The sequence below is a fragment of the Aotus nancymaae genome, unplaced genomic scaffold, assembly GCF_030222135.1.
Source record: "Aotus nancymaae isolate 86718 unplaced genomic scaffold, 86718_ANA_hifiasm-v0.15.2.pri h1tg000038l, whole genome shotgun sequence".
Lineage (NCBI taxonomy): Eukaryota > Metazoa > Chordata > Mammalia > Primates > Aotidae > Aotus > Aotus nancymaae.
The window spans coordinates 1,857,105-1,874,036 of record NW_026988452.1 but is presented as its reverse complement, the minus strand read 5'-3'; the positions used below and the strand labels follow the sequence as shown (position 1 = coordinate 1,874,036).

At 40.4% G+C, this 16,932-nt stretch overlaps 1 protein-coding gene across 1 annotated transcript in view; it reads right to left on the bottom strand.

The window, feature by feature from the left end:
• ULK4 (unc-51 like kinase 4) overlaps window positions 1–16,932 on the bottom strand; it is a 660,641-nt gene that overhangs the window by 420,707 nt on the left and 223,002 nt on the right. Inside the window, exons 23-27 of the mRNA XM_064360107.1 lie at window positions 14,961–15,094; window positions 13,064–13,185; window positions 12,853–12,909; window positions 2,978–3,029; window positions 2,777–2,875 (exon numbers count right to left, since the gene is read on the bottom strand). Coding sequence (XP_064216177.1) covers window positions 2,777–2,875; window positions 2,978–3,029; window positions 12,853–12,909; window positions 13,064–13,185; window positions 14,961–15,094 — 464 coding nt within the window. The remainder of the gene's footprint in view (window positions 1–2,776; window positions 2,876–2,977; window positions 3,030–12,852; window positions 12,910–13,063; window positions 13,186–14,960; window positions 15,095–16,932) is intronic.

The window sequence follows — 16,932 nt, the reverse complement described above, 5'->3', positions numbered from 1 at the left end:
GAATATAAAGAGAATATATAAATACCAACCTTACATAGGGAAAAAACTAAATGAAAAATAAAATATCAATGAAACAAGAGAGTGGAAGTAAGAAGAGAATGTATGACAAAGGTTGAAAGAATATAGTAGAATGAATCCGAGAAGACCAACAATTACACTGTGGAAACACAGTACATGCTGTAGTTAGAAGTCAGAACTTGGCCAAACTATTTTTATTTACTTATTTATTTATTCATTTATTTATCTATCTATCTAGCTATCTATTTATTTGAGACAGGGTCTCACTCTGTCGCCCAGGCTGGAGTGCAGTGGCATGATCTCAGCTCACTGCAGCTCCCCCTCCCAGATTCAAGCAACTCTCCTGCCTCAGCTCACGAGTAGCTGGGTTTACAGGCATGCACCATCACACCCAGCTAATTTCTGCACTTTTAGTAGAGATGGGGTTCCACTATGTTGGCCAGGCTAGTCTCGAACTCCCGACCTCAGATGATCCGCTCACCTCTGCCTCCCAAAGTACTGGGATTACAGGCGTGAGTCACCACGCCCAGCCTGGACAAATTAGTTTTAAAATACTATATGATATTCATATTACAGAGATCTAAAACATAAAAAGAGAGTTGTTGGAAAGAAAAGAATGAAAAAAGATATAGCAGGCAAATATCAATCAAAAGAAAGTTTACATGATTATGCTAAAATGGGACAAAGTAGTGTAAGGCAAAAAACATTACTAGAGATAAAGAGGGCCACTTCACAATGACACAAGGCTGATTTCATTAGATGACATAATTTGAAATTTGAATACACCTAATAACATGGCCTCAAGATACATAAAACAAAAATTGTCAGAACTACAAGAAATAAATGCATAATAGTAATAGCAGATTTATACACATCTCATTCAGTAATTAATAGAAAAAGCAGGCCAAAATTAGTAAGGATAAGATTTGAACAAGATAACTAATAAATTACTTGATGGACATACATTGAATACTGCACTGAACAGCTATAAAATATATTTTTTTCAAATATACAGAATATTTACAAAAAATAACCTCATAATGTGCTATAAACGAAGTCTTGATGAATTTCAACATATTAAAATCACCCAGACTAGATTCTCTAACTTCAAAGCAGTTAAACTAGAAATCGATATACAAAGATAACTATAATGTATCATATGACATTTAAATACATATACATTCATAACCCATGATTCAATAAAGAGAAATATAAAATATTTTAACTAAAAGATTAAAATTATGTATGCCAAAACTTGTGAGATGACACTAAAGCAGTATTTAAGAGAAACATAATCTCAAATGCATAAATTAGAAAAGAAATATGGAAAATTAACAAGCTAAATATTTACACCAAAAAGTTAGAAAAAGAATACAAAATAGACCAAAAGAAAAAGAAAGCAAATAAGAATTATTACAACAATCAAAACAAAAAGAAACAGAAGTGATTAGCAAAAGGAAACAATGACACTCTAAACCATGTTTTATGAATTCAAATTTCTAAATCTGTATATAATAAAACCCCAAAGTAGAACGGAGGTCATTCCAAGATGTCACAAGCCAGAGAATACAGAACGTAAGTGAAGGATTTAATGCACATGCACACAAGTTAACAGTGTTTGATGGGTGGGGGCAGAGGGTAGAGAAACAGACTGCAGAATTCAGTTCTACGATGGTATCTATGTGACCATGAAGGTGTTAAAATTACCTTTTTCTTTACTTCATAATATCTTTTTTAAGTACAGTTGTGATTTCTAAATTCAGTACTTTTATTCATTACCATGACAGGCAATTCACAACTCATGACTGACTGCTATCTAAAATTTTCCCTATAGGGTTAGTTGTTCGAAATTGACGAACAGTTTCACATCAGACTCTGCTGAGTTATACTTTGAATGTCCACGTAATTTGTTATCTGAAAGCGGTCACTATTGCTGGGGTCAAATGCTAAATGGGGCAGATCACTGGAAGAAGGCAATAAGGCCGAGGTGCAAGGAACACATCAGCATGCTTCAGTGAGGGGGTGGGGCAGGAGATGGGAAGGCTCAGGAGGGCAGGAGGGAGCCATGTCCCTGCTCCACAGCAGCTTCCAGGGAAAGCCACTGCCTGGCAAAACCTGCTACCACTCCTTGCACCATAAGCCAGTTGTCTTCCTAACTGGCTCCTCTTCTGGGGACCTTTCTGCAGAAAGAAAGGGAGGGGGGATTTCCTCTTCCTAAAGTCAACAGGCAGCTCACCTAAGGATCCTTCTAAGGCAGTTTCTCAAATGAGAGCAATTTTGCAACCCAGGGTACATATGTCAATGTGTAGAGACAATTTTGGTTGTCCTACTGAAGGGAGAGGAGTGGGGCTATCAGCATCTAGTGAGCAGAGGCCAGGGTCTCTGCTAAATATCCCACAGTGCACGGGATGGCCCCATAGCAAAGAACTGTCCACCCCAAAACGCCTTCAGTGCCAAGGTTGAGAAAGCCGGCTCGGAGGGTTTGTACCACCAGTTACAACAAATAACCAGGCAAGAAGAAAGTACGCTGAGGGATAGGTGTGGACCAGGAAGGAAACAGAAAAGCAAAGAAAAACCCTTAGAAAGTCAACAAAGGGAAGGGATTTCCTATGTTCATCCTGCCAGGGTAGCAGGGTTCTGAGTGGTTATTTCACGAGAGGAACGTGCACGTATGAACCAAGCACCCTAAGCTAGGTCTCCTTATATACAGAATTACCAAGTAAATTTAAAAAGAACTTTTTTCAAACGCTGCTGGAACTGACCGTAGAGTGATAGTCTTTCAATAAAATAGGATACTGTATTATTGCTTCAAAAGCGGACAACGTGATCTTGATCAATTCTTCTGACGCTGTCAGTCCTAGAAATACAGGTAATTATTATAGGTATTTATTTACATGTTCTAAATCGCAATATCAAAGTACCTCAAACAAACACACAACATGTTCCACGGTGTACTCACCTATGGCTCCATCTATGTTTGTTTCTCCTGAGTCTACAGATTTAATATGACTCTGAAAAGAATAAATATTTTAATAAATAGAGTTTCAAAATAACTCTGAAATAAAATGCAGGTAGTTTACATTTTGCCCAAAACTGTACCTATTGCTCTTAATAACCCATAGACAGTAATAAATACGCTACACATATTATAAATACTATTGGTTTTAAAATTATATTAAATAATATATGTAAATTATTAACTATAACCATTTTTAAATATACAAATCACTATCAATGAGATTTAATGTTGGAATACAGTCAGCGTTAATGTAAGCACTTGCAAAAGTGAGAACAATACAACTGATACATAACCATCTCCCATAACACACCACACTTACACGTTTGCCACCTCGGTAGTCAGTTAGAGAGGCACCTAAGCAGGGCAGACAGTCATCTCAAAGGAAGGTCAAGCCTTAGCTACCCTGAATACAAAGTGTGTCAAGACAGCAGTTTTGCTCTCAAGGCCTGTCTTCAAATTTCACCACTGTTTTTAGTTCCTGCTAGATACCTCTTATCCCAATTCCCTTCTCTGTGCTCCCATGCACCTTGCTAGTGTCTCCTTTGCAAGGTGACACCCATTGCTGTTTGAGAGGAAGACCTTCGTAGCTCGGCTGTGAGCTCTCTGAGGCCTCAGCTCCCTGGATGAGGGAGTTTCCCAGTCTCTGACCAAATGCTCTGGACAGAAAAGGCACTCCATGAACACGATCTCAATGAAACAATCACTGCCATGCTAGGCAGAGCCCCCACATTACCATGTGCAAGAACACTGCAACAGAGCTCTTGCCCCTAGTGAACAAAACAATACATATACATTATTTTATATATGGTAACAAATGGCAAGTAAAACATAAGATGACCTTGGAGCTAAAAAGTAACTAAGTATAAGCAATTAGTCCACAGTAGAAATTGGTCTACTGTGCTCCAATGGTATGTCTTAAAAACATCTAATACAATAGAATCTATGTAACATGTACAGAAGAACACAGGCATATATTTTGTGTTACAAAGAAAACCCTTAAACACCACCCAAGTTAAGAACTAAGACATTCCCAACTGGTTGCATAAACTCCCCTACGCCACCTGCCTACCTCACTTCCAGAGATAACCGCTATCATGTATTTACCATTTTCTCAGTTTTCTTAAATAGTTTTAACACATATACATGTGTCCCTAAATAGTAAATTGTGTATTTTTGAGCCTTACTGAAAGTATACCAAACTAGCTACAGTTCCTACAAACAGGATAGCAGCCGCTAAAATCTTCAGAAAACTTAAGACCCAAAATTGCAAAACAACTAGAAAGAAACAGAGGGGTAAAGCTCCATGACTTTGGTCTGGGCAATGACTTTTTTAGATCAAACCCAAAAACACAAGAAACAAAAGCAAAAACAGACAAATGGGACTCTGTCAACCTAAAAAGCTTCTGCACAGCCAAGGACACAAAGGAGTGAAGAGACGAGCTGCAGAATGGGAGAACATATTTGTAAACCACAAATCTACAAGGGGTGAATATCCAAAATATATAAGGAACTCAACTCAATAGTGAGAAAGCAGATAATCGAATGTTTTCAAATGGTCAGGACAGGTGAAGTGGCTCATGCCTGTAATCCTAGCACTTTGACAGGCCAAGAAACGAGGATAACTTGAGGCCAGGAGTTTGGGCAACATAGCAAGACTGTCTCCACAGAAAAATAAAAAAATAGCCAGGCATGGTAGCATGCACTTGTAGGCTTAGCTACTCAGAGGCTGAGGTGGAGGATCACTTGAGCCCAGGATCAAGGCTGCAGTGGGCTATGATGGTATCACTGCACTCCAGCCTGGGCGACAGAGCAAGACCCTGCCTCCAAAAAAAGTCAAAGGAATGAACAGACATTACTCAAAGAAGATATGCAAATGGTTAACTATGAAAAAAATGCTCAACATCACTAATCAGGGAAAGGCAAATTAAAACTATAATGAGATATCACTTCGCGTCTGTAAGAATGGCTATTATCAAAAAGATAAAAGATAACAAGGGCTGGTAAGGATGTTCAGAAAAGGGAAGTCTTGCACACTGTTGGTGGGAATGTAAATTAGCACAGCCATTATGAAAAACAGCATGAACATTCTTCAAAAGAATTAAAAATAGAAACACCACATGATCAAGGAATTCAACTACTGAAATACACATATAAGTATTTCCAAAGGAAATAAAATCAGGATGTTGAAGAAATACCTATACTCCCACGTTCACTGCAGCTTTCTTCACAACAGCCAAGATATAGAATCAACTCAACTGTCCATCAACAGATGAATGGATTTTACAAATGTGCCAAATATACACAATGGAATTTTTTGAAAAAGGAAAACCTGTCATTAGCGGCAACATGGATGAACCGAGAGGACATTACGTTAAGGGAAATGAGTCCAGCACAGAAAGACAAACGGCACGTGATCTCACTTACAGGTGGGAACTAACACAGGTGAACTCTGAGTGGAGGAGAGATAGTGGTTACCAGGGACTTTGATTACAGAGAAGGAACAGGCATCAAGAGACCCAGTGTACACAGTGAGTATGGTTAATAAAAACTGTAGTCTTGAAAATTGATAATAGTACATTTCATGTCTTCTCATCACAAAAACAAGTATGTGAGGTAACAGACACATTCATTGGCTCAATGTAGCCACTCCATGATGTATACATACTTCAAAACAACCTGTTATACACAGTAAATGTATATAATTCTTATTTGCCAATTTAAAATTAAATTTTAAAATGTTTTTAAGAGGAATTTTTTAAAGTTATTGGAAAATACCTAAATGCAACCTTATTTTTATTTTTATTTTTTTTGAGAAAGACAGAGACTCACTCTGTCACCAGGCTGCAGTGCAGTGGCACAACCTTGGCTCACTGCAACCTCCACCTCCCAGGTTCCAACAATTCTCCTGCCTCAGCCTCCCAAGTAGCTGGGACTACAGGCATTCATCACCATGCCCAGCTAATATTTGTATTCTTAGTAGACATGGAGTTTTGCCATGTTGGCCAGGTTGGTCTCAATCTCTTGATCTCATGATCCACCCGCCTTGCCCTCCCAAAGTGCTGGGATTACAGGTGTGAGCCACCTACCCAGCCAAATGCAACCTAAGGTTTTTAAAGGTAGAATATGAATCTATGGATACAGAATGGTCTCAATCACATGTATTTGTATATGTCACATATACATTATAGATACATACATAATTGTTTCTACAATACAAACACATCTATATGAATAGAAAACAAGAACAGGTTAACAATGGTTGTCTCCTAGTGTAGAGCTATAATCTTATTTTTTCAAATTTCAGTTTTCCACATTTTCTTTAATAACCATAAATAATTTAAATAAAAAAACAAAGACATTTATTGTCTAGGTTATAAAGAAAATCAGAAAGGCTAAAAATGCAAGCCCTTTAAAAACTGAAAATAAAGGATATCTTCAAGTTTTTGTTGGTCTACGAAGAAACAAAACTGACTTTAAAGTGGAGTTAATTTTTAAAAGTAGTAATGTATGCTTTTCATGATAATTTTGTTAAAATCCTTTCACATAATTCCAAAATGGGCATATAACTTTTGTTGAATAAAAAACTCAGAGAGAGTGAGAGAGATATCTTTTCACCTCAACAAATCTACTTAAACGTCTATGAATCACTAAGTAAAAAAAAGAGGACACAGCAGTGTATGTAACAACAACCCCTTCTGTGTAATTCTCTTAAAAATATATACATAGGCCCAGTGCAATGGCTCGGCCGTAATCCCAGCACATGGGAGGCCAAGGAAGGAAGATCACAAGGTCAAGAGATCAAGACTGTCCTGGCCAACATGGTGAAACTGTCTCTACTAAAAATACAAAAATTAGCTGGGTGTGGGGGTGCATGCCTGTAGTCTCAGCTACTCCAGAGGCTGAGGCAGGAGAATCGCTTGAATCCAGGAGGTAGAGGTTGCAGTGAGCCGAGATTGCGCCACTGTACTTCAGCCTGGCAACAGAGCAAGACTCCATCTCCAAATTTAAAAAAAAAATAAAAAATACACACACACGCACACACACAATACACCAATGCTGGTGATGTGAACACACACACTCACAATACACCAATGCTGGTGATGTGAACACACACACACAAAATACACCAATACTGGTGATGTGAACACACACTCACAAAATACACCAATGCTGGTGATGTGAACACACACACACTCACAATACACCAATGCTGGTGATGTGAACACACACACACAAAATACACCAATGCTGGTGATGTGAACACACACACACAAAATACACAATACTGGTGATGTGAACACACACTCACAAAATACACCAATGCTGGTGATGTGAACACACACACACACAACACACCAATGCTGGTGATGTGAACACACACACACACACACACAAAATACACCAATACTGGTGATGTGAACACACACTCACAAAATACACCAATGCTGGTGATGTGAACACACACACACACACAATACACCAATGCTGGTGATGTGAACGACAATTTTTGAGGACGAGATCACCGGCAAGGACACGCATTGCTTCATTTGGGAACCTGAGGGGTACACTTCACGCTTCCCTGTTTTTTCTGCCTTTCAGTTCCCTCGGGACTTTCTAACCACTCACTTTTTCTTTTATATATATATCAAAATGTAAGCTTGACTAAATGCTGAAATTATTTATTCTTTATTATGAAGAATTATGAGATTCTTTTAACTTATGTCCTACCTTATATTTCCCCTATTTAACTTTTTTTAAATCCCTACTAAATATTTCATTCATTTATCAATTTCAATGTATTTGATGTATTTCTTCCTTCTCATTCTCAGTGTAATAGGAAGTAATGAGGGGGGAGTGAGGACGGGGTCGGAGGCATTGGAGATTCAAGGAGAAGGGAACATGGAAATAGCAGCCGATGTGAATTTTAAGACAGACCAGTTATTTGCATTGTCCCCCCTGCCCCCCACAGCCATATTTAGCCACTCAGAGCAGGGCTAGGGTAGGTGGAGACTTAAATTTAACTAGCATTAAAATTTGCCAGGAAGCCAGATGCAGTGGTTCATGCCTGCAATCCCAGCACCTTGGGAGGCTGAGGCAGGCGGATCACTTGAGGTCAGGAGTTCAGGAGCAGCCTGGCCAACGTGGTCAAATCCTATCTCTACAAAAAACACAAAAATTAGCTGCGAGTGGTGGCGCATGCCTGTAATCCCAGCTGCTTGGGAGGCTGAGGCATGAGAACTGCTGGAACCCAGGAAGCAGAGGTTGCAGTGAGCCGAGATGGCTCCGCTGCACCAGCCCAGGAGACAGAAAGAGACTCCGTCTCAAAAAAAAAAAAAAAAAAATGCCAGAGGAAGACAAGGAAGGAAGAGGGGAATGGAGGCTCCAATCTACGCGAGGCGGGATTAATGCTGGACCAGGCGCTCTAGACAGAGTCAAGAGAACGTGAAGAAGCAGTGCCCTAGCAGGGCAGGATGGTGAGCAGGAAGCAGCTAGAAAGCAGGTAGGAACAATTAAGTCTCAAAGTTGCTGAGGGCTGCTGGGGAGGAGAGAAGGAGAGAAAATCAGGGCTGGTGGACCAACAAGGGGATGCTGACAGTAAGGTCAAGTGTTTGACCGTGGGGGCAGCCAGCTGACGGGAAGACACACAAGCTCCTGGGGAGAGAGGCAGCCAGGGAGCTGTGAGGCTGAGGCACTGGGAGACCCCCCAGAGGGATATCAAATTCCCCACCCATGACGCGGGAGCCGCAAGGAGAGGCTCATGGCGAGCCAAGTGCTAAAGGAATGCTGAGGAACAAGGCCCAATGACCCAGAAATCTGCAGATGACCACAACACAGAGGGTGACGCTGTATCTTCTCACAGCGCAAGCTTTAAAGCGGGGAGTTTCAGCAGGGGAGCAAAAAAGAGTAGCCACCCCCCGGGCTGCGTCCGCTGGCTAGGAGTGCGGGCAGTGCGGGCCAGGGCTCTGCTTCGTTCAGTGCTCCCCAGCAGAGGCTGAGATGAGCTCCTTCAGCAAACTGGGATACAAATCCATGATGTGTTAAAGGAAGAAAGACAAGAACGTCTGGGCGGCAACAAATAAGTAAATATATACTATCATCTTTTGAAAAATACAAGAGAGCACCATCTCTGGCTTTCCTATAGCTGAAGTCAGTATCTGTCAACAAACCAGCATTTCTTTACATAAAATTTACAGAGGGCAGGAAGCATGTGCTTTCACAGTTATTTACTGTAGGAAACGATCACCACCACAAGCCATTTTACTTGTATAAACTAAGGAGGCCAGAACTTAGACACAACAAAGTCTGCTTCCCCTGATCATTAATCAAAAGCATTTTCAAAAGGACATAAGAAATGCAGCGAATGTTAGGTTAATACATATCATGAAAACATTTCCTTAATTGACTACTTCCTATTTCCCGGCCCAATTCGATGGAGGAGCAAAAGCAGCGTGCTGTTCGCCAGAGAACTTCCCCGGAGACGGGACTGCTGAAACCTGGAGAGGGAGCCCAGCAAGAAGGCAGGCTGCTCCTGCCAGTAAGAAGCGAAAACAGCAATTATCAGCTGGGTAGTCCTCTTCTGCCAGGACTCTTGCAAAGCTTGATAACGCTTTAAAATTGCTCTGCTGAATTGCTTCCAAATGCTAGTCTCCCTAAAATATAAGATGACCCAAACTTCATTTTCCTTGGGGAAAAATTTTTACAAAAAATTAATTCCTGTATTTATGCCTCCATACGTAAGAAGTACCCTGAATTTCTGTACAGCAAAAGAAACAAAAGTCTGTAGTTCAACTAGGCAAACCGTGCCCTAGTGGCATTACAAAACTGAAGTCAATGGGAAGCACAGTTCCAATGCCCCCTCTCCAGCCTGCTCCTTAAGAACCCTTCCAACGTGTAGACCTCACAGCAACCCTGGCTGCCATCTCCACACCCACCCACGGCAGGCCAGCAGCTCGTGGAGAGCTGCCTCAGTGGAAGCCAAGAAGTTATTGGATTGCTGCTACTGGATACAGCTTCTAAAAGTGGACTGAGCTTAAATACCCCAACTAAGTCATATCTTTAAAATATAAAAGGCCAATACGCCTACCAGAAGACAATCGCTACTTCACAAGACACATTTTGAGAAATCTGAAAATAACATTTATCTCCGGATGTACCAATAAGTCTTTCAAAACACAATGCTGGGCAAGGTGGCTCATGCCTGTAATCCCAGCACTTTGGGAGGCCAAGGTGGGTGGATCACTTAAGTCTAGGAGTTCAAGACCAGCCCGGTCAAGATGGTGAAACCCCGTCTCTTCAAAAAAATTAAAAAAATTATCCAGGCATGGTGGCACACACCTGTAGTTCCAGCTACGTCAGAGGCTAAGGACGGAGGACTGCTTGAGCCTGGGAGGAGGAGGCTGCAGCGAGCCTGACTGTGCCACTGCACTTCAGCCTGCGTGACAGAGCAAGACTGTCTCAAAAAAAGCAAAAAAAGAAAAAGAAAAGAAAAAAATTCACAAAGCTAAGTATGTAAATATAATGGACTATTTCCCTATGTCACTAGAACCAAATAAGCACTATGCTCTGGATAGTTTTACCCGATCATTCTGTGGACTGGGCTACAGAACATTCATAACCGTGCATCCCCACCACTACCATCAAAAAAAGGAGGGGAGGGGAGAAGAGGGGAGGGGAGGGGGGGAGGGAGGGGAGGGAGGGGAGGGAGGCAGGGAGGAAGGGAGGGAGGGGAGGGAGGCAGGGAGGAAGGTAGGCAGGGAGGGAGGGAGGGAGGGAGGGAGGGAGGAAGGAAGGAAGGAAGGAAGGAAGGAAGGAAGGAAGGAAGGAAGGAAGGAAGGAAGGAGGCAAGCAAGGCTTTGCCTAAAAATAAATTTTTAAATTATTAAAACTCAAAAGGCTTTAATATGCTGACTTGCACTGTAAATTTCTAAGGGTCTCCTAGCATCAGGAAGGCACTGTAGCCCGAATAACATTTTGCTATCTTCTGGAACAGTTCGCAGTCCGTATGGATAACTAAATCGAGGTCCTGAATTTTAGCAGTAATCCTCTCCCTTTACCAGCACTTCATCAGTGCCATCAACGCTGAGTATGCAAAAGGTGAGCACGTAGTTAAGGCCAAGCAACAAACACAATAAGAAAAGTCATTCGAGAATTCTGGGACCGGCCATGATTCAAACTAGGAAAATAGACTGAAGAGAGGCAAAAAACTCATTCTGTTTCCCTAAACTTCCTCTAATTGGGTGAGACTAGCAAGAAAAAAACTGCTAGAATTTTTTCAATATCTTAATGATCTCTAAAGCAGCCAAGTTATTTCCATTTCCTAAAAGTGCCTATAGTGAAAAGGCCCAACAGAGCAGCCACAGAGAGTCTTTATGGACACTCAGTGCGGTCTCCTCCCTTGTCTCTAAACACAGAATTACGAGGAGCAGATGAGTTCTCCCTAATATTCATAGAACTTATGAAAGCCCATAAAGACTTTTCTGTTGGAAAAACTTGGTAGTTACTTAAAAACCTGAAGCATATTCAGTTAATGTAGGCAGAAGAAAATACTACACACGAAAAAAAAAAGAGAGAAGGAGAAAGAACAAGACAGTCATACCTATCCCAAACAAACACCATGCCACAATACTCCAACGTGGGTACTATGAGAAAATTACCAACTTCAGGCATCAATATGCCAGTGCGATGGAATCGTAAATAGAAAATCATAGTCGTGCTAAAATGATGCCTATGTTGTACTTGAAAACAGGTAAAAAGACGGTGGCAAATACAAATTCTCATAATTTGCAATTTCATAAATGTGGTACCAAAATTACAGACTTTTTAGAATTCAGGATTCAAGTACTCAAATGATAAAAATTTTAAATTGAGCACAACGGGACCTCTACTCCATTGCTTCCTAAAAGTCAACAACCGCCACTCAGCATTTACACTCACAGACGTCGTACTTCACCCTGCGATTAAATTTCTAGGCAGCTATATTCTCACTTGTGTGTGGCAATCTTTTTTTAAAAAAATTCCAAACCAACAATAAAACTAAGATGCTGACTTCATTTTAACTAGTTACCTCTATGGCATTTTGAAAATCTCTGTTCAGTTTATTATTAATATCAGGGTAAGACTGGAGAAGCTCTGTGACAAATGTTTTAGCTTTCCCTCTGGATGGCTCCTCATTTCATCAATCATATATACTGCAACCACTACTGGCAAGGGAAAAACACAACATAATTCATGACCCGTGAGCTAAACAAAAAGACAATTTTTGTGAGCCAAAATGGTAGTGAAAAATAATACAGTGATTTCTCATTTCTACCTGCATCCTCAAAATTAAAGAAGAAGCTGAACTGAGCTCAACAGAGAGAAATGCCAGCACAAGAAGAGACACTGCACATGACTAAATAAATCCAGGTCCTGAATTTCAGTCAATAATTCTCTCCCTTGACTGGTATTACTACTTACTTCTGACAATGTAAGCCGAAATAAATAATAATGATAACATGTTCCCAGCATTCCATGTTCATCAGTTTTATTAAATTTTTTCATGATGTTCAATACCAAAATCTGTGAAAGTGTTTCTGTGGGCATATTTACCCTATTTGGGCTGTCTCTGAACAAAACACATTATCAGGAGAGAATGTGTTTTCTCCAAATGTCAAATTTTATTACAGTCAACAGATAAAAATATTAACAGGTCACTTCCCTGGAGACAAATAAATACCAAGAGGATTTTTATATTACCTCATTCTGACACCAAATTCCACAAACAGTAGAGGCAGCCACATTTTTATTAGAAACAAGAAAAATGTAGTGTTACTCACAAGAATAGTTCCGTAGCTGAAAAGAAACTCTTCTGTTACAACCTGAGGTCGAAATACCTGTGTGATGAGAGTTTCTGTAGATTAAATTCTGGAAGCTATGTACAATTTTAGTTCAATAAAAAACGGAAAATGTTTTGAGTTAAGGATTCTCAGCTCCAGTTTACAAAGAAAAGAGGCACTGATGTCCTTTTCCTCCTCCATGTCATGGTACCTGTGAAGTCACGAGGTGGAGCACCACAGGCGTCAGGGGCAGACACAGCTTCAGCTGCTTCACTTGAACTGTTGACGGGTGTTTACGTCCAGACACATTAGCCAAGGCGTTCAGAATGTCACCTGGGAAGCACAGCCCAGAGCACGTGTGCGGGTTAAAACCACAGATACTTAGGAGCTGCTGGTCATTGCTTGAATACTAATGGGACTTCTAAGGTAATTAACCTCCAAATAAAATAAACAGATATACTTATTCACAAGTACTGAAATTACAACAAACACTTCTGACCTCTTGGGACAGAATGTGACACTCGGCAAACACGCTATCAATGAACTCAACGTCTTGTGGGAATGACAAATAACATTTAATAAATTATAATAGTTTTAGAATTTTTTTTGTATTTTCCAAACGTCAATCATGAGCACTTGTTACTTCTGCAAACAAGAAAAAATATTTAAAATAATAAGCGATGGATTACAGAACACGACCTACGACTTTAAGAAAACAGAACAGGTTGGGAGTAAGAAGAGGTCAATTCCCAAAACTTCTCATTGGATGATAAATAGAAAAATAAATAAAACTTGCTTTGTGGACATCAGAATCTTATCGTCATAGCCTAAAACAGGATAAGTCCAGTAATAAAGAATTCAGCTACCAACTGACCAAATTATAGCCTTCAGGTTGGAGGTAAAAAAGCTTACAATTCGAAATAAATTTTCAGAGGCTCTATATTCAGTCATCACTAGGCAAAAATAATCTCCTAAAGTATTAGTAAAGAGCAAAAAGTTACTGTCAGTTGGCCTTGAAGATATTTTCATTACTTTGATTTAATATTCTGAATTCCTGGTAATCTCTACTATAACAGCTTGGATCAAATTTAACACTCTAAACATTTCTGGTTTACAGCTACATCTGCTGGAAAAGCATGGAATGGGATTTAAGCTGCATGTACATGCTCCTTAGCTTATTTTAATTTCTGCAAAAACAATGAAATACGGTATTTCTTTAGCTGTAATAAACATCCTTTGTCAATCATTATTAGAGATTTTTATCTTAAGATAAATTTTTCAAACCAAAGAAAGTTTCAAACTTTAAACGAATATCAAAATTCTTTCGGATTAGAGTTGAATATTTAAAATTAAAATCCATGCATTTTTGTTCTCACTTACTGTGGGCGTTAAAATGATTACATGGCAGAAGAAAATGGAAAATAACACAGACTGAGAAGGGTGAGTGGGTGTGGAGGGATGACGAAGAAAAGTGGGCCAAAGGTATGAGCATACAGTCAGCCAGAAGAATAAACTCGAAGCCTGACAGCAGAGCAGGTGACTGCAGTGAACACAAAGGTACTGCAGGTGGGTGCTGGACACCCCTAATGTCCTGACTTGATCACTGTGCATTTGATACACAGAACAACAGTTCTCACATACTCTACAAATTTGTACAAATAAAAGAAAATCTTGTTTCAGCAAGGAAAAAAATAAACAAAATCTATGCATTTTTTAAGTTTTTTTTTAACAATAAATAACTTTGTGGTTCTAATTCCAAAATTCGTCTGATTTAGGCAGAAAAAAATCTTAAGAAAAGTTAGCTCCAAATACATAAGTCTAATTTTAAGCAATTAAAACACTTTTCTTTTATATATTTTCTCAAATTGCCAGTTTACCTCAGATCACCCCTTAATGTGACATTGTGTCATCTGGCCTCATCATGTTATTGATGCAAAATAATTACAAAAACAGATAAAGCAAATTTAAATCTTGAAACTACATATTCATGAAAAGGTGTCTTTGCCTTCAAGAACAGACAAGTAAGAATTAAAAAAGAATTGATGCCTAAAAGCCAGGTCTTGGAAAGGTAAGCGGAAACGGGGCCTGTGGACGCGACTCCAATTTACCCAGGATCCGTGGCAGCTCCTGCACGATGTGGCAGATGAGAAGATCCAGGCATTTGGACAGGTATTCATTGCCGCTTTGCTGCTCCTTGCCCGGAGTGGTCTTTCTGCTGTCTCTCTCGATGTACATCACCAGTCTACACACAGGAAAGTGCAGAGATTACCTCTCATGATAAAACGCTGGACAGCATCTGTCCGAAAAAGCCGCCAAGGCAAGCGTTTCCGGAGGGCACCTGTCCAGTCACATTGATGTTTAGATTTGCAGCAACTTGTCAGGCACGATTTTTGCCTCGGAAAACTTAAAACATTTATGGAGAAAGAAAACAAGGCAACTTTGAATTTCTCTGCTAATGTCCTGATTTCATTTGCCTCGGCCAATGGAAACAAACAGCATTCTCCAGGTGACAAATGAAAGGCAAAGAGACGCGTGGGCAGAAGAGGGCTCCTCACGGCTCAGAGGTCCAAAGCAGAACCACAGGTTAACTGCACATTTGTTTACCGTTAGTATTGAACTTGCCTGGGAACCTAGAGATTCACATGAATTTCAATTCTCTCAGCAAACTGTGTACATGAATCCAAAGAAAAGGTTTCATTTTAACAGTGGATTATACAGGGATACTAAATACCTGGCTTTTACATGTCTCTTTTATCTACTAGTTTTATGATACCTGCCTTTTAAAGTTAACTTACGTCTTCTTTCAAACTACTGGCATTCTTTAGACATTCATTTCTGAGCTAACCACTTCCAACCCAGAACTAGGGAGGCTACTGGACCATCACCTTAGACATTCAAGATGTCACCACAAACTTTTAGGTCCCCTCCCCACTTTCTCGCCTTTGCTGCACGTACTACTCATTTTCTCAAGTTCCCATTCCCCACAACTCCCTCCAGGGAAACAAGTCCTCTGATTTCATCACGCACAAGGCCCTTTAAGGCGATCTCCGTGGTCACTGTCATCCCTCCATCCATTCCTGTTATTCTCACCCATCCAGCCAACTTTTACCTCTCAGAAACAACTTCCAACCAATTCCCTTGTAGACTGGAGTTGTACTCATATTACACACATGTACGTAAAATGTATTGAAATCTTGACACTTAGCATGGATGTGGCTCTCTCAATAGATTTTTTCATGTATTTGCATTTCTGTGTATTACTGTTCGGAACTCATTAGTGAACGTGTGAGGATGAGCTCGAATCAGGAAGTTGGCCTGGATGCTGTATCCGTCAGTTAGCACCCTCTGTTCTAGTCACTGATTATGTGGCTAGAGCCATAATCACTGTTCAACCTAGTTGTTCCTCAACCGCCTTCAATCTGACTTTCTCTCTTCGCTATCTCTAAGGTCACATGACATCGAATCCAATGGGCCTTCATCGGCCTTCACCCGGACAAGTCAGCAGCATTCACCGCTGCTGCCACCCGCTGTTCCTGTGTCACAACGTCCTACTTTACTAGTTTTCTGCTCCAGTTTCTCTGGTTATTCCTTCTCCGTGTCTTTTGCTGGTTCACGCACTTCTCTTTTTTTTTTTTTTGAGGCAGAGTTTCACTCTTGTTGCCCAGGTTGGAGTGCAATGGCGTGATCTCAGCTGACTGAAACCTCCACCTCCCAGGTTCAAGCAATTCTCCTGCCTCAGCCTCCCAAGTAACTGTGATTACAGGCGTTACTGGCATACACCACCACACCCGGCTAACTTTTTGTATTTTTAGTAGAAATGGGGTTTCACCATGTTAGCCAGGCTGGTCTCGAACTCCTGACATCATGTGATCTGCCTGTCTCGGCCTCCCAGAGTGCTGGGATTACAGGCTTGAGCTACTGGGCCCAGCCAGTTCACACTCTTATATGCTGAAGTTTATCAAGACTGAGTTCTAGGCCCATAGCTATCCTCTAACTGTTTAACCCAGGCTATCTAATTCCTACCAATGATTTAGATTACCACTTTTCTATACACATAATCTTCCAATTATATATCTGGAG